General features: G+C 44.7%; 1 protein-coding gene across 1 annotated transcript; it reads right to left on the reverse strand.

The window, feature by feature from the left end:
* Positions 1-883: 883 nt before the first annotated feature.
* On the reverse strand, positions 884-21939 carry RBM38 (RNA binding motif protein 38). Its single transcript, XM_084645544.1, has 4 exons — positions 21401-21939; positions 20152-20275; positions 19562-19616; positions 884-3012 (listed from the first exon to the last, which is right to left on the reverse strand). The coding sequence occupies exons 1-4, from the start codon at positions 21566-21568 to the stop codon at positions 2712-2714; spliced, it is 648 nt and encodes a 215-aa protein (XP_084501670.1). The 5' UTR covers positions 21569-21939; the 3' UTR covers positions 884-2711.
* Between the last annotated feature and the right edge of the window lie 2001 nt (positions 21940-23940).

Below are 23940 nucleotides of genomic sequence, written 5' to 3' on the forward strand. Positions count from 1 at the left end.
TATATATATAGCCAAATAATCTGCTGCCCTTACAGTATTTCTAAGGGTACGTCTTCACTACCCACCAGCTCGGCAGGTGGGGATTGATCATCGTGTCTCATCTAGACACTATAAATCGATCCCTGAATCGATGCCTGTACTCCACCTCAGCAGGAAGAGTAAGTGGAGTTGAGTGGGGAGCCGCCGCGTTCGATTTGCTGCCGTGAGGACGGCTAGGTAACTCTAATTAAGATACTTCAACTTCAGCTACATGAATAGCGTAGCGGAAGTTGCGAATCTTGAAACCCCCCCCCAGTGTAGCCCAGCTCTAAGCTAGTGACTTCAGACCAGGAACCTCCTCCTAAGTGTAGAATCCTATTGAGACAGCATTCAATGGTGGGCGGCCACTACCACTTAAGAGTCCTGGGGCAGCAAAAGAACCTAATTACTTACACACACAGAAAAGTTCTAGGCTTATACTCCTCCCCCCCGCCCCACCCCACTGTGACCTGGATCAACAGTGTATGAAATGTATCTGCAGCCTGAAACAGCAGCAGTGACAGGAGTAAACAAATGTCCACTAGTCTAAATGGGGCATTCAGGCTGAAACAGAACCATGACACCGTAGAGGTCAATCTTGTTACCTATTTAACTGCTGAGATGTAGCAAAACCATCCAGCTAGTCTAGGATAATGGGTGGGAGCTGGGATTGTGGATAGAGTATCACCACTTTTGCCCCTAATCTGACCCCCCAATGATTTTGTGAGTCAGAATCTTATTAGCAGCAGCATAGGGTGGTGCTAAAAAACATAGGGCTGGCTTAGTCTCACTTTTTCAGTGACCAGCACTGGGGGAAGGGGGGTTTGTAGGTGTTTATAGATATGAAATAAAAAGGAAAATTAAACATGTTTAAATAGATTCATTTTATTTACTTTAAAAACAGCTGTTTGAGTGTCAAAAAGTTGAAAACCAAATTACTAAAAGGAAATTCAAGTGGAAAAAAAAAAATAGAACCATGTGGCCAACTCAAGGAAGGCTCAGGGCCCTGGAGCCACCTTGCCTGAGGGCAAGTGCCAATCCTAGCATGTCTCTGGCCTGCCTGATTGAAGAGGCCCTCAGAAACCCAGCCCTTACACGAGACAGAATTTTGGCGGATCAGACTTTTGGATGGAATCAGTCGTGCAAAACTGTTCCCTTTAGACAACTTCCATTAGAAGAAGCATGTGGTTTCTTTGTGATACCATGACAACCCCCTCAGGACAATACTGATACTGCTCTCCTTGCTAGTCTCCATTGCCCAGCACCTTGGGTGATCATTTACATCATCAGCAAACGGTGGGTGCAAAACGCTACCAGCTTAGAAAGGGAGCACTGAAGACCCACTTGACACTGGACTTAATGACAACACAACGTACGGGGCAACTAAGGGCCAGGTGCCTTAAAAGGAATGTGACTCCAATGGGAGATGCTGGAAACTGTAGTTTGAATGCAGAGAGGGGTCCAGGAGACTTGAAGGTGGCTCAGAACCTCTCAGGATCAAGTCCACAACAGCTGCAGGGTAAGGCCCAGTGTATCCAATTCAAGTCAATTTCATTTGTCTCTTTAATACCATATTTATTTGGCTGGAGCCTACAAAATAGTATTGAGTGGTTAAAAAAAAAATAAGCTGATTGCTGCTCCTTGTAAAAACATGCACTTACCCTAGGTAGTCTATTGTCTCTTTATTTGGCTGTTGTACCATAGGCATAAAAATGTTACATTTACCCATTTGTTCAAATATGTAAAAAAAAGTTTTAATCCATTCCTGACATTCTCCTAAACTTTGCCAGCCAACAGCCTGAAAAAACTGTCTAACACTTACATAAATACTGTCAATTTCTCCATTAGTTGCAGCATAACAAGATCCATCAAAGTAGACAATATGTTCATTATTCCAGGTGGGGGGTTTTTGTTTGATTTTTTGCATTTTAAAAATATACCTAAGTCTGAGATAATCTTAAGAGTAACAATTACAAGAAAAATATTACAGTGCGTTGACTAAAGGAATATTCTGCTTTCCTTAAAGCCAATATTCCCTTTTGCATGTTGAAGTGATTCAGCAATTACTTAGGAACTTTTACTGACATACAATAATTTAGTAAAATGAGAATTAAACAAGGCAGATACTTACTACTATTCTTCTGTCTGCAATTCACAGCTCATGCGAATAAAATCGCAATAAATATTAAAAAATAGTTTCTTTTTCTTTTTTCTGTAAGGCATCTGAGTATTACAAAGTTTTTGTACAACCAAAAAATACGATTGCTTTTTATCCATGTTCTCGGAGTACCTTGTGTACCTCGACAGTAAATGAGAGGATTGCAGATTTGATTTGGGGAAGGGGAGGGGAGTAGGAAACAACTGACGGATGGGGAAGGAGTGGGAGTGAAGATGACAGGCAATGGAAGCAGATCACTAAGTGTGCAAGAAACTGTAGTTTTCCTTTTAACATTTCAGTCAATTTAAGTCCATCTTCAAGACAATATTTGCCCTGATTGAAAGAAACTTACCGGAAGTCCTTTTCCATGAGCACAGTCAGACAGCAAGGGTTTAGGCTTGTCCTTAACACTATAAATAGCTTAGGTATTCGTATACACCTAGTAAGGTTGGGTGGTTTTGTTTTCTGCTTTTTTGTTTGTATCCTTCCACTGTAAAAGAGATTGTCCTACATGGTGAACGCACGGGCAGGGCCCTTACTGCATACGGTCAGGCTGCAGCTGCTGGGGCTGATACTGAACAAAAGCTGTGGTGTGTGCTGCCGGATTGCTAGCAGTGATGGGCTGCTGAACTGCGCTCGTGTAGCCGTATCCCACAAACCCAGCAGCAGGAGAGGCGGCGTAGGGGTACTGGTCGTAGGCAGCTGTGGTGTACTGGGTGTAGGCTTGGCTCGCAGAGGTGTAGTCTATGTAGGGAGATGTGATAGACTGCACAGGGGTTGGGATGACCACGCTAGGCTGAACAATAGCTTGAGGGTAAATATAGTGAGGGGTGAGCCTGTGGAGTCAAAACAGACAGAAAGTCAGTCAGGTTTCCACCCCAAAAAAACCCTTAAGTGCACTGAAAACAGAGACAGTGAGGCCTGTCAACACTATCCAGGTGCTAGGGGTGCCAGCTTAATTAAAAAGGTGGGCACAATTAAAGAAAGGCAAAATCCTGAAGGTTAGAAGTAGCACAAGGAGAAGCTCATACTGTGGGTACTTAGCGGATCCTTATCCTCCCTTATCTCTGTTCCTCTAATCTTGGTTCTCATGCCCCTTCCACTACAGTATCCTCCACTGAATTGCAATGACAGGGGAAAGAAACCTGGCTGGGATGTCTTGAGGGAAAAAACCTCTCCGGCTCCACTGAAATGGTTCTCACCGGCTTCTCCCTGAAGTCTTGGGGCCTCTGTCTTCCATCTGCCCCATCACCTTCCTCTCTCTCGCTTCTCTGACCTTCCCCTCCACTGTGTTGCCGTCTCCTTTGGCAGCTCCTCCTGCTGGTGTCCTCAAAGCTGTATTCTTGGTCACCGCCTCCTCTCCCAGGGTGATCTCATCTACTCTCATGGCCTCTACTCTCCCCTTTATGCTGGGGACACTCAGACCTCCTCCTCTACCCAGTGAGTAGATCTGATTCCAAGACAGTATGCTGGCTTGTTGCCAACTCAAGTTAAAAAACAAAACAAAAAACGCTACAGCCCAGCTTCAGCCTGCTGGCTTCCTAATCCCTGTGTGCTTTCCCCAGTGCAGCTTAACAGCACCACCCGCCTCCTCCTCACACTTCCCTTGTGTCACCTAGACTCCTTCCTGTATGTTACTTCTTTCGCCTCCTTTTAATAATCTGACTAGCCCAATTTGTCCCAGGCACTAAAACACTGGTCTAGGAACTCTCATCTCCTGCTCTGACTACGGCAACTGCCTCACTTGCCTCCCAGCTGCCTGCATCATGCTCACCAGTCCCCCTCCCAGTCTTTCCACACCACCACAGCCAAAATTACCTCCAGGACCCTCAGTCCCAGCATCACCTGTGTCTAACCGGTCCATTGAACCTTACATACCAACCATGTCTCTGCACCTTTGCAGTCCCAAATAACCCTGATCTGGCATATTTCTATTGTGCTTCCTTCAACAATACCGGCCTCACTATCTTTTGTTTCCTTCTACACTGTCCTTTGTGCCTGGAATGGCCACCTGGCCCTGGGACACCAGACCTTCTGCCCTTCCATCAGTTAAACCCTCCCAGAGGCTTGCTCCTTCCACAAGGGCCAGACATAGAAATAAGAGTGTGTTAGCTTTGTTTTTTACCTCCCTTTGTTAATCTAACTGCCTTCTCTGGCCCGGCTGCAAGCTCTAAGGAGTAAGGACTCCTGATCTGTGTCTTGCACAGCACCAGGCACAATGGTGGTGTTTAAATAGTAGCAAGGGGGAAGGGAGGGGTGTCCATCTTGGGCTGGCATCCCACAGCTGCCTTCCCCCCGCCCAGGCTCAGCTCCTTGTTTCCTCCTGACTCTAGCTCAGTGGGCCAGTCCCATGGCCTCTGCACTTCCCAAGGCACCATTAAAATGGCATGATCTCCTATCCCTTGGGAATTCCTCTGTAAACAGATGTGAGGCTATTCACCCCTAAGCCCTTATCAGGATGCTTTTACTAGGTATGGACTGGTAGCTCCAGGATATAATCAGAGTAAAGGGCTTATCATGCCAGCTTATCATCTACAATATATTTACACTAGTGTTTCCCCAATGCCAGGCTGCTTGGAGGAAACAGCTACATGGCGATTGTTGTAAAACATGAACCGTTAGTTTGGTTTGCTTTCCTTTGCTTCCCAGCAGCTGCCATGTCAACAATCTGCTGCCCCCCAAAAACCAAGCTGTGACTTGCATTATTTTCAGTATTTGTGACCTTTATGCCACTTCTCTTTCAACTCATGGGGTACCTAACCGGAACATCAGATAAAAGAGCACAGATGATAAAGAGGAGCTACCTAGCTTTACACAGTGCTATCCTCTCTTGGAAAAACAGACTCCCTGCTTGTGGTGAAAACCATTCACTGGACTAGACTTAAGGCACCATTTTCATTATCAGTGCTGGGCCCCACTTACATGAGAGCTATGGTCTTTTACTGTGAATGGGAATCCAAACTTCAGAGTGAACCTTGTATCACCATCTAGCTCCCTACTTGACCAGCTCAGTCCCTAGGTATTCACTCTGCACTTTAAACTGGATACTGTATTCTTCACTTTCTGTCCTAAATTATTGTGTTGCTGTACACTGTTAAACAGCTGATAGGTCACATCCTGGACGTGGCTGTATTGCTAAGCAAATTTTAGTGATACTCTTGTAAGAGTGTTTAGGATGAAAATAATCTGAGATTATTCATACAAAGAGCTTCTATTAATGAGCTAAAAGCTGCTGACTATGAAGAACCAAAAAGAGCCAAAAAAAAACAAAACACACCAGGCCTCAAACTGTGAGCAAGATCGCGCAAACCTGAAAACAGAAATCTGCTCAAACAAACTGAACTGGCCCACACAAGGGATGCAAGGGGATGTCCAAGAATCTGCAGGTACAAGTGTCATTAGTCTGGACAATTCCTGATTTTACATGTAAAAACACTTCGGTGCACAAGATGGCTGCAGTTTCAGAGACTGCTTGAGAAATTGTTGCCCCAGTGCATTTCGCCACACGCCCAAAACTGGGTCTGCAGAAACAATCATTCTTCAAAAATAAAAACCAAGATGAGCTTCTGTTGCACCAAAAAGCTGGCATTACACTAAACTTGTTACATAGAAATACCCTCCTCTGTTGCACCAACATATTTAAATAAGCATAAAAAAAACTAAGAAGCAATTCAAAAAAATGCAGTGTTTAAATCCTGCCAAATGGATCTGGGGTAAACATTTTCACAAGTGCTTACATGTTTTAGGAGCACAAGTCCTATCTTCCAAAGTCTCCCATTGAGTCAATTAAACGTAGGAGCCCAAGTACCTAAACCACTTTTAAAAATGGGACTTTCAAAAATGTTACCCCTGGCCAATAAATCATTGGATTACCAATTAGAGGTGGAAAAGACCCAAACAATCTAATCTATTCCGCTGTGAGGACAGGACATAGTCCCCTGCAAGAAGAGGTTTTATCATGATTTGTGAACAAAAATTAAATTGGTTTGTGTCAGTTCCTCTGACCTTGCTTGTATTGGGCATTGTTCAGTACCTACTAGACAGTTCTATATAGATTCCAGTATAGTGAGTTACAGAACAACCTGTGGTTGCTGTAAACTCTCCTCCTCCTCCTCTCTAATTATTCAGTGCATGCTCCTGTTGGTCATTCTGACCATCAGAACATGGCATAGCCTTTTCCACATCAGAGTCCCAGTTCGGGAATCTCCTCTAAGCAAGGGCTCATCTAAGCAGGGTTCTCAAGCCAACACTTCACTTTTTCCTAGCTAGATCCCTGGCTCAGAATGTGAACAGCTCGCACAGCCACTGCGGTTGCCCCGCAGCAACAGCTGCCTTAGGAGCTATAGCTCTCATCAGCAAAGCAATTCAGAAACAGCACTATCCCTTGAAGGGGCAGACTTGAGACTATTACCTCAAATCTCTGGAGGGCTAGGAGCAGTCACAAATCCAGCAGTCAACCCACTCCTAGATCTACTGTATGAATCAATAACCTCATGTTCTTTAGGTCCATGAATGTCTCTATCCATTGGCACTCATCTAATGGAGTAGAATGAAACAAGAACCTGCTAGAAATTCGTGTCTTTTTGTTGGTTTTAATTCTGATCTGAATTAGGGTTAGGATGGAGTTTGAGGCTAAATCAGGGCTAAAGTGCAAATTCATATCCAACGGTGTCAAAATCTCACAAGCTCTTGCAAGGTTTCAGCTGTACCCAGCTCAGAAGCAGGCCCTTTACAGATCTGAACCTAACTTAGAACCATAAAGGTGGGTTCAGACTGGAAGATTTGAATCTAATCCAGATGCAGGATTCTGGTGCTGGCCCATCTCTTGTTTCAAATATTTTTTTAAAATATATTTCTGCATCAGTGTTAATCTTCCCCAATCCACGTAAAGGATTAAACAGTTGCTCTCACTTGTACTAGCCTATGTGACAAAGTTAGAGAAGAGCAGGTCAGATCGTCTCCCTAATTCTAACATTATTCTATCAAGGAGTCCTCTTTTAAAAAGTTTGTTTTTGAAGAAGCGCTCCTTCCAGACGAGAGGGTGACCTGTAACCAACCCTCTTCCCTACCCATCCAAGTTTTGGTCCTTCTAATAATGCATTCCCAGCAACTCTAGGGAAAGGGCTTGGTATGATTTTTAAAAGTGAATGCTTAAGTTCAACAAAAAGCCCCACACCAAACCCAAACCCCTGCATGCCTTGTGTTTGCACTCACAATTCTGTCCACAATCATTTTTGCCCACACATGCAAATTTACAAGTGCTCACCTAGAGGCTGTGGGTTGAGGCCCTTTTGAGCATTTGGCTCTAAATAGTCTCGTTAAAAACAGCTATCCCAAGTACCTAGTAACTCCCATGCAAAACTCTGGGCCAAGCTGCTGACATCTCCCACTCAGACCTAACCTGTCCACACTCCAACATGTGAGCACACTGAAAGCATAAAGATGCTAAGTAGGATAGAAGTCTTTGAAATGCCTAATGATGTCCATGGGTGACATGAAAGTTTGTCACCAGACACATCAATTCTCTTTGCTGCATTTCAGGCCAAATTTACAAGAGTAGATGCCAGCGTTGCACGTGGAATGTATCCCTGGACAGAAACAGACCAGGAAACATTCAGAACCAACAGAGGTGCATGAGAAAAATCTTACTGCAGCAGCATTGCATGTTCTCCATGTATGCGTGCGCACAACCTCCACATCTATTTCCTGGCCATTTGGCTGGATGCATGTGCACTTTAAGAGAAAAAAGGACCCAATCCTGCAAGGCACTGAGCCTACAACTCCCAATAACTTTGGTGGGAGCTGAAGGTGTTCAGTATCTGGCAGGACTGGACTTAACTTGCCCAAAAACCTCAAACTACAGAACACTACAAACGTTTTTTAAAAATGCATGTTTCTTTAAATTGTAGCTGACAAGATAAAGTGATCAAACAGATCTAGAACACTAACTTTTTGACTATTTTCTTCCTCTTAGTATTTGCTTCTCTCAAAATAGGACACTGTATAATAAACAGTATTAAGACCAAAGTAGCATGTACTTCTGTAGTTCCTGTCCAAAGCCAAGCCCCAGCCCAGCACATGTACTAATGCATGCTAAACACCTTCTTTTATTATGTTCAAAAAAATCACACACAGCAACTCCAGAATCCATTTCTATTTAAAGGGACCACTGGCAGTTTTTAGTTGCAGCTAGACATTTCAATCAGGGTATGATGCTGATTGGACTTTAACTGGATGAGCAGATAGCAACTCATTTATTGAAAACAAAAACAAAACTCAACTTACAAACCAAGGTATAGGTCAACTTTGATTACTAGCAACTACAAAGAAAACACAACAAAGTGCAGCACAATGAAGTTATCTGCTGGCTGGGTTTACTAGTCACAAGTGGTCTTAAGCTGTATTTTCAGATTAAGAAAGGCTGTTCATAGGCCTTTTAAAGCTTTGCCTCACACAACATTTGTGTTTGACGTCCATCTTTTCTACAAGTAGCAATCATCTGCGATCAAGGTAAAAATGAAACAAGCTGTGTAGTTCATCAAAAGCCTTTCTGGATAATTTAATTACATTTTAAAGTGATATTTTAAGATTCTCATTCTCCTGCTGTGGAATTCTGTCATCTGGGTATGTCAATTAGTTTTGAAGAAAAAAAAAAAAAATAGGTCAATGAGACTTTAGGGCCTCCCCAAAAGTTCTGAAAGCCAGAAAAGAACTTCATCCAAAATACACCATGTGATTATAAAATGTCAAGTGATCAGCAATTGTCACACAAAGTCATCCTGTGAATAGCAACAATACAAGATGCTACAGGGTATTATGATCAATCACTGGTAGAGGCCACATACACTTTGAGAACACAATGAACAACATGGTCAAACCTAAAATTAGAATCACGGGTGCTTGCTGGAGAGACTCAAGGGCTTTGCTTTGTGCCTTTGGCCAAAGGCAGCGTAAGATGGCTGGCGATCAGGATCGGGGCGCTAACCCAACATTCCTAACTATGTGGCACAACGCCACACCTGCCCCAACAGCCAAAATTAAAAGACAATGAGAGACATGGTTACAGAGCCATCGGAGGAGGACACAGACTTAGCTTTTGATTTTATTCCGCAAGTTAAAAATAATAGGATGAATATAGCTTGTTTGTAATTCAGTTCATGCTGGAAACACACTTCACATATTTGAACATTTTAGGGAGGGCTTAAATGTAAAATACATTTGATTGAACAGAGTAAAGATGCAGCTCCCAATACATTCAAAACAGGCTTTAAAAGCAACCAAAAAAACCAATCACCACCCTACACAGAATGTGCTGACTGGGTAATTTGGCCTTTACGAGGCTTACTTTTAACAACTCCAGTTGTTGGATTCTCCCTGAGAGCATTTATAGTCACACCCACACACCCTGTTAGCATCGTTACTGTAGGATGCGGTGTTCAGAATAGATTCATAGATATTTACGCCAGAAGGGACCATTATGATCATCTAGTCTGACCTCCTGCACAATGCAGGCCACAGAATTTCACCCACCACTCCTAAAAAAGACCTCACACCTATATCTGTGCTATTGAAGTCCTCAAATTGTAGTTTGAAGACCTCAAGGAGCAGAGAATCCTCCAGCAAGTGACCCGTGCCCCATGCTACAGAGGAAGGCGAAAAACCTCCAGGGCCTTCCAATCTGCCCTGGAGGAAAATTCCTTCCCGACCCCAAATATGGCGATCAGCTAAACCCTGAGCATATGGGCAAGATTCATCAGCCAGATACTACAGAAAATTCTTTCCCGGGTAACTTGGATCTTACCCCATCTAAAAACCCATCACAGGCCATTGGGCCTATTTACCATGAATATTTAATTACCAAAACCATGTTATCCCATCATACCATCTCCTCCATAAACTTATCGAGTTTAATCTTAAAGCAAGATAGATCTTTTCCCCCCACTACTTCCCTCGGAAGGCTATTCCAAAACTTCACTCCTCTGATGGTTAGAAACCTTCGTCTAATTTCTAATCTAAATTTCCTAGTGGCCAGTTTATATCCATTTGTTCTTGTGTCCACATTGGTACTGAGTTTAAATAATTCCTCTCCCTCTCTGGTATTTATCCCTCTGATATATTTATAGAGAGCAATCATATCTCCCCTCAACCTTCTTTTAGTTAGGCTAAACAAGCCAAACTCCCTGAGTCTCCTTTCATAAGACAAGTTTTCCATTCCTTGGATCATCCTAGTAGCCCTTCTCTGTACCTGTTCCAGTTTAAATTCATCCTTCTTAAACATGGGAGACGAGAACTGCACACAGTATTGCACTGGTGAGACCTCACCTGGCTTATATAACGGTACTAAAACCTCCTTATCCCTACTGGAAATACCTCTCCTGATGCATCCCAAGACGACATTAGCTTTTTTCACAGCCATATCACATTGGCAGCTCATAGTCATCCTATGATCAACCAATACTCCAAGGTCCAGAATACTGTAGGTTGGGTTTGTTTTAGGCAGCTAGTTGACAGTGGCACTCTGAGGGTCACCCAGGAAGGATGCAAGACACCTAGAGGACTAGCCTCTCATGCTGCGAGGGAAGAGTGCCAACTATGTTGCATACTGCCCAGGACTCTCCCCCTTCCCAACAGCTCTCCACAATAGCACGTGGGCAGGACTATTCTAAACCCTCGCAGTCCCGCTGCCACCAGCCACGCGGCAGGATTGCTACGAGGCCATTTGTAATGCCGGTGTGCTGCACAGATTGAAGAGTAGAGGAGACAGGCTGAGGGGGAAGCATCGAGGAAGGTGGGTGGGTGGCTCATTCGCTCCCACAGCTTGCTCAGCTCTAGCTCCCAAAGCAGCCATGAGGTTGGGCTTTGCTTGGTTGCTTTAGAGAGAGAGGATAGCCCGACTGCTATTCTTCCCACCATCCTCCCCCTTCTCTAGGAACAGACTTGCTACACAGCCTTTTGTAAGCAGACCAGAAATAAAAAGGTAGGAGACACAGTGGGCCTCCCGTATGACCTAGACAACATCCCTATAAATAAGACAAGCCCCATCCTATGGGGTAGACAAAAGTGCTGTCGAAGCATTCAAAGAATCAGCAGTATGTGCTAAGGGCACGTCAGAGGCATGAGCCTGCTTTGGAGGGTTAGCACAGAAATGCCAAGTTGCCTATTGCTTGAGTACACAACGTACAGGGCGCCTGGCAGCTGCACGATCAGCACACGAGTGCTATTGGCCAAACAGTCTCCTTATTTCTTGAAGAAAGGAAGAAAAAAAAAAGCTCTTTGTGTTTGCCAACAAGTGCAGGCGTAAGACATCTGGCCACTGGAACTGGGTGTCTCTATTTTCATTCCAGCTGACTGTTCAGCAGCTAAGGGACATGTTTAAAGGATAATTCCTTTGGGTTCAGTGTGCTGAAAGGTGGCTAGTCTGAGCGCCCTGCAGACGGAAGTCGCTGTTCTAAACAGTACTGAAGGCCTCCCTGCCATCCCATACCCCTGTGCCATCCCCTGGCTCTGGGATGCCAATAGGCCTCATACTTTTAGTAGCAATAGTATTACAGCAGCACCTAGACACCTCCACTGAGATCGCCACACTGCGCTAGGTGCTGGATGGATACCTAGCAAGGGACAGTCTGTGCTTTAAAAGTTTACAGCTTTTAAAGAACGTATAATTCCTACTGGACAAGTGAGAAATGGAAGACTGACATATAGGCCCTGGACCATCAAGCACTCAGGTAAATGGAACTACTTCCAGGGTTAAAGTAAAGCATGAGTGAAAGCATTTGCAGGATAGGGGCCTAGGTACCTCACTCAAGGCCACACAGGAAGACTGTTGGAGTTAGGAATTGAACTTGCATATCAGAAGTCCCAGTTCAGTTGGACAAAATAGTCCCTCCTCTCCGATGCTGAGCTGGGATAAAACAATCTTCGGGGTGAAGCACAGTTCAGATATCATACTTTAGACTCTAGTTTCTCTTCTGCGACTGCCAAGAAGGATTCCCAACTTTGGTGGAGATTTTGTCGGCATCTGTCCACCAGGAATTCAACTGACCAGCAACCTCATTCCACATAGGCTGCCAGAACAATCAGATGGTAACAACAATTACTCTACTGTTGTGGGTTGGATTGGAATCAGTGACCGGACACCAAACTTCTGAACCCTCCAGTCTCCTCAAAGCTTGTTAAAGTTAGCACTGAGAAAGGAAGTCTAGGACCGCTCTCTTACTTCAGTGTCTTCTGTGCCACTAACTGGATATTTTTGCCCTTTCCAAGTGAGATCCAAACAGATATTCTACAAATGCTTCAACAATAATTCTCTCCTTACATGTATATGATTTGCCTTATGTGCCCTCCAGGTGACCTTAAATTAGCAGGTGTTTTATTGTAACTCATTTGCCTTTTTTTAAAAAAAATAAAAACGGAGCATCTTAGGAAAACTCTGGCTCCTCCTCTGTCTTACGCTCTTACTCCTCTGGTTCAGCAAGAAGATTTACTCAGCAGTCTGAGCATGCTCAGAATTTCAGTAATTGTGTTTACTGCTTCCTTGTTGGGATTATGCAGTCAACACTCTGGGAGAAAACTAGGAAAGGGCTATATGCCAGTGTCACTGATTGGGATTGGGAGAGGAGTGGAAAACATGCACACAGTAAGACCTGAGGCTATTACTATTGGCCACAGAATTGGCACAAAGGCTACCAAACCCACTGGAGAGAATGAGAAGTGTCAGAGCTGGGTTAAATCAAAGAGGTCAAGGATTTCTCACTCAATCTAAGTTTGGAAGGCTAGGCAATTTAGGGGTGGGGGGGGGGAACATTAAACCCATTATGGCTCAGCAATACATCATTACTTTATTATACTGACAAGATAATGAAGCTGTTGCATCTTGATGTTATGATGCCAAAAAACAAAAACCACACCCTCTAGAAAATGGTTAGTAGAGGAGAAAACTCAGTAAGGTCCAGGAAAACAGAATGCAACAGGTGGAAAAAGACAGAAGACGCCACCCACACGTGCTCCCAGGATGTACAGCTAGTGGAGAGGTATGAAAGAGGTGACAAACCACAACCAAATGTGGGGATGGAGAACAGAGCACATCCCTTAACAAAGGTCTCATCCTCCTTTCTCAGCTCAACCCACAATGTGAGAACACACCCTGTTGTGCCACGCTGAACATGGCCACAGCTCTATCCTCTAAATCTTGCTTCCTCCACACACAAGAAGTTCCCCCAAAAAGACGCTCTATCGGGACCAGAAATAGTTCTGGACAAGCAGACTGAAAAATACTCAGGCAACAGAGCTGAAGGGAAGATCTGGACAAAACAAGAATCACATCGCAGTGAAGAAAAAAAAAAAAACCCTCTCAAACTTGGAAGTCTCATCAGAGCTCAGTTATACAGCAGTCTCTCCCACATAACACAGATACAACAGAAATATACTGATGGTAAAGAAGTAATGTACTACTTTGGATACCTATATACACCAGAGGAGCTTGTGGTGCTAGAAACACTAATTAAGTCTTAGAACATCCCTCTGAGGTAAATATTTTCAAATTACAGACAAGAAAACAGAAGCATAAAGAAGTTCACAGGAATGCTGCCTTTTGTGGAACACTTCCAACCCTTCACTGCAACTGAAAGAAGGACAGAGACTGAAGAAGTCTCTTTAAATCCTTCTAAGACCTCCAGGTAGCACTGGTCAGGGGGAAAATGTTGCAAAATTTAAGTCCACTTTGATCCCTTCCAAAACAATACTTCAAAAAAATGTTAATGAAAGGTGGAAAAATGCAAACTATTTAGTTTACCAAAAATGTTTTTGGTAAATTAAAGATAGTAACCACTGAAACAATGTTTTAGATTTGGGGGGGGGTGGGGGCGGAAATAAAGTTTTGTTGGGACAAAAAAAAAAAAAAAAAAAAGTTACCCTTTCTGTCAAAATGTAACTTTTTAGAGAAAAAAAGTTTACATTCAAAAGATTTGTCAGCTCTACTTCCAAACCTCCTTGACCTCAAGTATCCAAAACGTTTCCTTCTTCCAAAACCTACTGTTAAGGACCAGGTGGGGGAATGCCTCCCTTTGCACCATGTTTTCACCTATTCCAAAGCCCCCTGGCTTTATGCGTGTAGTGAGTCTGGCACAAACAGCTTCCATGCAAACACTGTGCAAGACATAGAACAGGTGGAGGTTCAATACATTTCTGTTTCAGGAGAGCTGGAACGTGTGAAGGCAGCTCCAGAGGGCTCACTAGGGTCAGCCAGGATCCAGTGGTCAGATTTGAGGGGTGCAGAATGGATGGGGCTCAAGGGTTAACCTTGCAGTTCTGAGCCTTTCATCTCTAGTTTAAGAGAGTAAATCCAGCCCAACTATGTAGTGATCAAAAAAGTCATTGCCAAGTCTGACGGCCTCTGGAAAACAAGTTCTTGGTCCGAGTACAATTCAGGAGTGAGAAGCTGTCCTTGCTGCAAAAAAAAAAATCACTACCAGGGCTGCTAATTAGATACCCTTTTTGGTATCCTCAGCATGAATTTATTAGGGCTGCATTCATCACACCTTCAGTGCCTGCTCTGAGAAAGTTTTCAGGGCACAATACTGAAGACACCTGTGTGCCTTGCACCAAGTGCAGATACCCTATTAGGTACCAAATCAGAATGGTTGAATTTTGTACCCACTTAGCCCAGATGTAAGCGTCTACATAAGGTGAGAGGGCTCAGTTCTCCACTGCTAAAGAGACTGCTCTCACTCACAGTGGTGAGAATCAAGAGTAATTCCACTGAAGCCATTACGTCAGTATGAGAAAGGAGACTAGCCCCTACTCACATTTTTAAGAGTGGGGGCAGAATTTATATTCTAGATTAGAAAGACTCTTCCAGTGACTTAGTGGAGTAGCTCAGAGTGTAGTGGAATAAAGTATTTGGCTCATGAAACAGGCCAGACAGGGCCTTGTGCTTTGAGCAATCATTTACCCTGTGCAAAAATAAGCACAAGATGCTATCAGATCAGAAGGGCACAGTGTTTATGCATTCACTTTGCACTAGTGAAAGTGACCACACAAGATGCAGGGCAATGATGAATTGGGCCCAAACAGAACAGAATGGTGCTCTTGAGTGCACTCTGAATCTTTGCTTCTTTCATACACAAGTCTCAGACAAAGCGGTAAAGCAGTACAGCCTAGGTGTGTATTTACAGGCATTCAGTTCAAGAGGAACCTTTCTGACTGGCAGTAGTTTGGCCTGTGTCAACAGCCATGCTTGGGAATTAACAGCTGAAGCCACTTGGATTTGACTATTTCTTTGGAAATCCCAAAAAAAGCTTTCATGTTATTGGCACAGACAGACAACAGGTGCTGTGAGAGCCAGCTCAGAGGAGCTGCTTGTGACTGACAGAGCAGCCTGGGGTCTTGCAACAGGGTGTTTTTTTGATAAGTGGTACAACAGGAAGCCAGAGTGTGGGGAGACACCACAATAAGGAATACATGTGACTTTGCAAACAGCAAAGCCACGGAGAAGAGAAGAAAGTTTCCTTTTATTTGCACCCCAACTGAACGACATTAAGGATAACAGCTACCAAAGGACTTTCTTCACTTTCTGGTTGTAGCAGCAGATTGTGAAAGAAACCCAAAAAAAGATTTAACCATTTCAAGGCATAAGTAACAACTGGGCCACACGCTGACCTGGGGCAAGCAGGCCCAACACAACTGGACTCTGTGTGCCTCATTTTCCATTAGCCTCTAACTTGTGTAGTCCCTTACAGGAGTGCAAGCCAATCTGGTGTGGTAGCATTTTACCTCCACTTTGCACTGATATAAGTGACTACATGAGGTGCAGGGCAATGGAGATCCAGGCTCAATAGCTGGCACCAGACCCACTTATGACAGGTATTTTACTCAGTGGGCCACATCCTGCTGCATTAAGCCACCTTTGTACTATTCCAGCAGTGCAGAAAGCAGCCCTAAAACCAGCTTACTCAGCCAAAGGAAGATTCCCCCTAATAGAGGGCTTCATATGTGGGGGTAAAGCATCTGTAGCAGTGCCTATGCCATACACTGCTGATGACCAGAGCATGAGGCATGGCTGGGGTTAGGATGTAGCCAGGGATTCCCTGTACCATTCTAGGGTATGCCAAATGACAGGCTGAGGCACAGCAGTCCCTAGATCAGAGGAACACAAGAGGACTTAAAGTTGCTTTGTGCACACCACACTGCAGCGGCACCAAAATGTTCCTTGTCAAACAATCTGCGTGGTTGCCCCTCACTGCTTTTTATAAAGTCTCAGATGTTCTTGGGAAACATTTTAAAGGGATGCTGTAGCAACAAAAAAGCTCCGATTGTTGCCTTGCCACATGTTCTGATCATACGGGTGCAATTTTGTGTCTTCAAGTAATCATGCCCACAGATAACTGCAGACACAATTCATGGTGCTCAGACATCTAGCTTCCCGACTTTCCACAAACAAGGTAGCCAATGGTGTCAATTCTACAAACCAAGCCTGTTAGCTGCAGGAACAATGGTGGGTGCAAAATTGTGCCCATAAAATTTAGAGCGTCTTTCTCAAAAATTAGGAAAATACTACTGTGCTTGTGTTATTAACAATGTAGACTTTTTGAATCTGAAGATTCAGATCTAAAAGTTTGCTTTTCTCCTTTGTGCTGTTTATTGATTAGCTTTGCTTCAACAGAGTGAAGAGCAGAGAAGCTGATTTAGTTTCACTTTCTTTTCTTTATACCCTAGCCCAATGCTGCAGCTGCATTTGGTCCCCAGCAGTGCCGGGAAAGGTTTAAATGTAAAGCTACCAAAAAAAAAAAAAAAAAAAAAAAAAAAAAAGTACCTTTTACAGGCATTTGGGGTTTTAAACCAGCATGAAAACATTCCTATTCATTTTAAGTTCAATAAGCTCCTGTCCTCATCAGTCTGCATTTTGGGCCTTCGCTACTCAGCATTCTCTTCAGCATGATTGAGGGTTTGTTGTTGTTTTTGGTTTTTTTTTTTAAATAAAAAAGTTCATTGTGTAGCATTTAATAAATTATTAACCACTTCATTGCTGTGTTCTGCGGCAGCATCTGAGATGCAGAGGACCATGGCAGCTGTCTCTAAATGCCAGCATTCCATTACTGGAACATTCGCACTTTAATAGAGATGTTCATGGGTGGCACAGCATTGGAAGTGTTTTGCCCCCTGTACCAAGTATGAAGGTAGCTTAGAAGCAGGTTGCTTATTTAGGTACTGTTCAGTGACTTACAAACATTAGACAAGTCACTACCAAAGAGGGTGGGAGATGACTAAATTAAACTTAAAGTGAAAAACGGGGGCCTGATTGTACAAGCGTAATAGATCCACAAATCCCACTGGTGTCCGGTGAAGTTTTAGATGATCAATGAATGCAGGATTAGACCCTACACTGGCTTTTACTTTGCTGATTGCTTTGAAAAGACAAAAAACCAACAGTCAGACTTTGTTGCTCAAATGAACACCCGACGCTCTGCTTTGGAAACACTGTACAATTCATGGCACCAAGGTAAACTGTATGACTTTTTTGCCAACGCACGTTTCCTGTGATTAAATCATTGCCAGAGAGGAATGCCATGAAATTCTTGTTTCCTGACGCTTGCAAATGAGATCTATAATCCCCTCCCTCTTCCTCCCGGTCTCTTGGCAACTGATAAATAAATTTGTAGTGCTCATTGTCATATGTACTAAATGTACTCCACTGTTGGTTTTAATGATGAAACTGAGGCCTAACAAATGGAACACTAACTGTAGATCAAAATGAACACTTATTCAGTCTCACACTTCTCAATATGTGAAGCTAAAAGGAAGTTATAAAAACCCCTGCAAAAAAGAACCTATTTGTTTGCCCTGCCTATATGGCTGTGCAGAGAGTCAGAGACAGGAATGACAAGAGTATGTTTGCATGAGTTAGGGCTTGATCCAAAGCCGACTGAAGACAGTGGAAGCTTAGTTTGTTTCACTGTATTCTTCTTCTTTTTACACTTCACATGGGGAGAGTCTTGTTGAGGGCAGTTTTTAAGATCTACATTAATGATATGCTTGTGCACCCTTTAGAAAAGCCTCTAGCGTTCATGTGCCAGAAATACCAAGGTTACTGGTTGTCTCATCGGCTGAGAAAGCGGTTGTATTTCACATGCAAACAAAGCTTTAAAAAGACAAGACCAAAAAAATACTGTCTACCTGAAACACTTCTGCTCTTCGCACCTCAGAGGAAAGACTCTTTGCACAATAGATGATACTCCAGTCCTTCGAGCACAGACTTAACTGTTTATGAAACCTAGCATGTTTCAACAATACACATCCAGCATATGGTGTGAGCACTATTATGGCAACACTGCCTCTTACATCCACACACTGGCTGGAATGATAATACCAAGACAGTTGTGGGCCTATAGGTGTGAGGGAACAGGAATGAAAGAAGGAGACTATGAATTAAGGACAGGGAAGGAATGGAATATTGTTTAGTTAAACCAAAAAAGAAAAAAAAAATTGTCATATAAAGTTACAAAATGGCAGTGCTCAAGAACTTTAAGAAAATGGGTGCACTTTTTTGATGCTCTAAACAAAAAACCCACTATCAATAGTCACTTTTTGAAACGATGTGAAAAAGAATGGCATCAATCATTAAACAGTTAAATGAAGGCAGTATGACAGTAGCTATTGTTCTCTTGAAGCACACTTGTATTTTCCAGAGCAGCTGCCAGATCCTATTAGATGTATAAAAAGAGGACTTCTCGGACTGAGTCAGGATGGTATAAGCTATTGAAAACAGCAGACAAAAGCCCACTTTTGCAGACTATTCAAGCCCTGTATAACATCTGTCCAGAATCAGTTTTTGACCTAATGTTACTTTCATTAAGTATTAGACTTTGTTTCCAATTCAGTTGGTTTCCCTGACTAAAATTGTACCCCAAGTGTGATTCCATGGGAAATAAGATGGAGAGAGCAGATTTTTATGTGAAAAACATGCTATGGAACATGTTATTTCCTTGACTGTTGACACCTTAAATATTATGACAAGAAAAATATATGTCATTTATTTGGATTCTTCTGCATTCTTCGAATTGCTAAAGCAGCAAGCAATGTATTACAAAACAAATCTCTCGTGATTTATGAAGACTGATTTGCTGATGCTGAAAAGAGGATCTTTCGGAGTCATATGAAAACTGACAAATTAAAAAAAAAAAACAAAAAACAAAAAACAAAGACATGCAACACAACTTTTCCAAGACTCACCTAAACAAAAAGTACTATGAAGCTGAATTACTGCTGCTGAAGCTGTATTCCTCTTTATGACTTAGAGTTTTCTCACACATTTTAAAAATGAGGAAGTTGATTCAAGCATTTGACTTCAAACTGACTGAAGTTAACTACGTAAAAAATACTTCCACTTACCCATATGGTCGCTGAATAAAGGCTGGATGTAGCTGCTGCACACCTATAGTGAAACCTGAAAAAGCATTAGTCTTAAACAAAAGCATTCACTGTAGCGTGTAGGTATTATAATGCAAACATGCACAACTACAAGTGAGAGAGAGAGAGAGAAAACATTTTAAACTCCCTAACAGAATATTTTTTAGAGATACATGAGTATATTAAAACGATTGTAACATGCATGCAGATCAGACAGGAATTCTGAATTAGGAACACAGAAAACTCAGTCATACAAAGAGATGAGCACTCATTTTCTACAACGTGCAATAAACCCATAGAATCAAGAAGGTGGAGTGGTAGAAACAATATACTATAGCAGTTTTAAGAAGACTATAAATGCATTAGCTTCTGGGAACAATGTCTTTACCCCAACTATGTGTAATTTTGGCATAGAAGGTTCAAGTAAGGAAACAGGGAGCAGAGAAAGCTGAATTACATAATGCACTAAATAAACAGGGAAAACTGAGGGGCCAGTGCCTTAAGATCAATTACCAACACATTTCCCATTTTACAAGTAAGGCTTATTCGAACAGAGAGAGCAGAGAACTCACCAGTTTGAATACTCCTTGGTTTTGCTCCCAGATATGCCAGGTTCACGTTTGCTTTTCTGCCATCAATGATGGGGTTGGGATCTTTGCATGCTCTCTCAGCTGCAGCTCTGTCTGTCATGGTCACCTGGAGTTAAACACAACCTGTTTTGTAGCAATGGTGCTCCACAAAACCTGCACTGATTGGGGCTTGATGAAGTTTGCTTCTTTTGGGTGAGGGCTTAAATTTGCTTTCTTGAAATCTCAGTTCGTGGGGGGAGGGGGAAGAGGGACAAGAATGGGTCCTGTGCACTGGGTTGAAAACAGAAAGCACCAACAAGTTTCTCTCCTGGGGAATCGGACAGCAATTTTTTTCTCCACTCTAGCAGGCACAAGTTGTTAGAGTAACTTAACCCCTCTCCCCCACACACTCCCTAAAGCAGAGGCTGCTCAGGGAAACTTGAAGCAAAGGACACACTCATGAATCATACAGAAGATGCAGAAATTGAGGGCTGCACAGAATGTGCTTCACTGAAGCGCTCTAAAGAAACAAGCCAGCAACGCGTGGGGGAAGGGGTGTTGAAATGAACTACAGAGCAGCCAGCACTGGAGGCTCTCATCCCAATGCTCTCAATCAAGGGCCTTTGTCTTTGGGGGGGGAGGGGGGAATTACTCTCTGCCTCACGCCCTCGGCCCAAGCTCTCCTGCGTCCAGCAGTCTGTCCTACAGGAAGGAAAACAGATCTGAGCGATGCTGAAGAAGTGGGAAACAACTTTCTAGCAGAGGACGGCTCTGTACAGAAGAGACCTCCAAACCACCCAGCCCTGTGTAATCCCCAAGCGAGCTAGCTGGTGCAAGAGCAGGGCAGGTCTTGCCCAAGGGAGAGCGTGGGGGGCATACAGGGGGATTCTCCCCTGCGTTAGAGAGAAGCCAGGGGAAGAAAGGGCTGTAAGGAGCCACACCTGACAACCAGAGGCGGCTAATGGGATACGGGGGGAGGGGAGGACAGTGTTTCACTGGGGTAAGGGCTTTCTTCCCTGGGAGCGGGGGGGATCCCAGGCTCACAGGCTGTTTAACCGACACAAAGCAAGTTACTATCACAACTACCCCCGCTTCGGAGACCGGGCTCCTCTGGGACATGCCTGAGCCGGGCTACCAGGGCCAACACGAGGAAGCGAACTCGGCACCAGCCCCGGCTGACGCCCGCCTTCCTCTCCGCGCCCATCACCGCGGCACCTGCCCGGGCTGGGGGAGGGGCGCACGCCGCACTTACAAAGCCATATCCCCGGGATTTGCCCGTCTGCCGGTCGGTGATCACCACCGCTTCCTCGATGTCCCCGAACACCTCGAAGTACTTCCTCAGGGAGGAGTCGGTGGTGTGGTAGGGCAGCCCCCCGACGAAGATCTTGGTGAAGGTAGTGTCCTTCTGCACGGTGTGCATGGCGCTGCGGGCGCGGGGCGCGGCCAGGGGGCGGCGGCCGCTGCAAAGAGCATCCAAAGGCCACGGGCGGCCGGGAGCAAACGTCTCAGGGGCTCAGAAGAGGCGTGAGACACCCTCGGCCAGAGTCATCCTCCTCCTCCTCACCACCACCGGCAGCTGGGGGCAGAGGTAGGCGGGGCCGCCCCCACGCGGCGGCGGCAGCAGCAGGCGGCAGCTGTCGCTTTGTCCCCCATGCACCGGGAACCGCTGCCTGCGAAGAGCCCTGGCTCCAGCCCCTCTTGTGCAATGACCTCCCGCAGGGCGCCGGGGAACAGAGGCGGCCGCTGCCTGCCAGCCGCCGCGCCGAGCTTTGTACCATCCTCTCCCTCCGCCCCCCCAGCCGGGCTCCGGCCCCGCCTCCCCACGGGAGACGAGCCGCGGGGGCGCAAAGGCCCACGGGGCTTGTAGTTCCCACCCGCGGCGGGGCGGGGCGAGGCGAGGCGCAAGGGCTGCCATGAAGCAGCCGCCGCTGAAATAACAACGCGAGGCGGGCGCTCGTTCGCCAGAGGCGGCGGAGAGGGCTGCAAACCGGGCTGCGACTGAAATCCACAGACATGGGTGGAGAGGGAGGGACACATCGGTCTCCCTCTTCTCCGCCTGAGACGCGCATGGGATGATGCGTCGTTTGGTCGCCACGTGCTTTGCGAAAGCTTAGCTCATAATTGATCGTCTGTCTGCTGGGGCTGGAGCGAGAGAGATGTGCAGACACTGGGAAATGCCGATTCCCCCCCCCCCCACACACGTCTTCGGATTATAGCTAAATTTGCTTGTTTAGGTGTGACACATCCGAAAAAGGCAAATAAAAAAGGGTAACCCCGTCATTAGTATTGTTAAATATTTATATTATGGTGGTACCCAAATGCCCCATTTGGGTTTGAGGCCCCACTGGGCTGGGTGTTGTACAAATACAGAAAGGAAACAATCCCTGCTTTGAAGGGTTTACAGTCTAACCAGACAAGGGAGAAGGGAGAAGATACAATATAAAAGCAAATAAACCCTTTCTGGCTTTCCAGTTGCTAAATCTAGCTTCTTTCCTGGTTAATGCGATGCTGGGGCTCTACATCTCGCAATATCTCTGTAGCTAGGGATGTCTCCATTCCTCCACTTTCATAGCTAGAACTGCCTGTGTAAATGCAAAGGCTATATTTTCATGCACTGAAAAAGCCAAATAAATGGGCAGTTCTCTGCATCTCTTAATTTTTCTAATCTACTTCTAGATTGAGATTTCCCCGGGAATCTAATGCACACATGGTTAGGGGTCTAGTACTCTTTGTATGTACCTCAGTACTTGAGTCTGGAGGCGCCTCCTGGAAGAGTCTTTAAAATTCCCACGAAAATCTCCCAAACGCCTGCGTAGTTTTGATGTAGACTACAAGTCCCAGCAGCCTCAGCGGGAGCCTTCTGCCGGGTGAAAGCTACATGCAAATCAGCAGCAGGAGGACAGAGGCAAGCTGAATAGGGTAGAGTGAAAGGGGGAGCGGGCAGCACTGAATTTGAGTAGGAAACATACGTTTGCAAAGCAAATGTTTGTGCCCAGGAGCCCGCCAGTAAAAGCCGCTTAAAACGAAGTGGTTTTTTTTAAAACTTTGCAGCAATCGTGACTGCAAATATTTAATCACTGGCACATTTTCAGCCACTCAGATAAATTCATCAAAGGGCTTGCGTGCCTTGCCTGGCTGGCTCACTTTGTGGTTTGGGGCTGCACTAGACCACAAAGGGGTGCTAGAATGGAGAAGGCAGGGACAACTTGTTCTCTTTTATCACGTAGTACAGGGGACAGGCCTACAATTTTAGCTCAAGCACTGGAAAAAATGAATATAGAGATGAGGCACTGGGTGCCTTTATTAACCTCATTTCTAAACTGGCCCTTTTACATTTCACCTGTACAACTGGTGCATGTATGAGCAGGTGTTTGCATGTGCAAAGCAGCCATTTGAGTGTGCAAACACAAAGCGTGCACATTAGGCACATACACGTCTGGGTGCAGCTTAGGCACCCTGTATCTGAGTCTGAATGCTTCCTGTACCACCAGCTGTTACCTAGGGCACAAATAAGGCTCCACCATCCCTGTCTATCCTGGGTGATTCTTTTGCCTGTCTCCTATGTTCTTAAATCCCATAAGTTTTCCCTCTCTGAGTACTGCATGACAAAGGGATTCTTTCGGTTGGCCCATTTTTGTGTACCCTATAATTAAGAGAGTGTGAGAGCCCACTCCTCTGCTCAGATTCAAGGCCTATCCAGAGATGGATTAGATGGTGAGGAAATCTGTTCTGCCTCCCTCCTCAGGGATGCACTAAATGAGCTGCTGCAGTTCCCCCTCAGCTCACACACTT

Source organism: Lepidochelys olivacea (genome assembly GCF_965140295.1).
Source record: "Lepidochelys olivacea isolate rLepOli2 genome assembly, chromosome: 13".
In the NCBI taxonomy this organism is placed as follows: domain Eukaryota; kingdom Metazoa; phylum Chordata; order Testudines; family Cheloniidae; genus Lepidochelys; species Lepidochelys olivacea.

Bases quoted from the DNA above. Each gene is read 5' to 3' on its own strand.
- RBM38 (XM_084645544.1), bottom strand. From the start codon at position 21,568: ATGCACACCGTGCAGAAGGACACTACCTTCACCAAGATCTTCGTCGGG. The intron at 19,617-20,151 runs GTGAGTTCTCTG...ATGCTTTTTCAG, and splicing joins ACCAAGGAGTATTCAAACTG to GTTTCACTATAGGTGTGCAG. The intron at 3,013-19,561 runs GTAAGTGGAAGT...TTGACTCCACAG, and splicing joins TTTATTCAGCGACCATATGG to GCTCACCCCTCACTATATTT.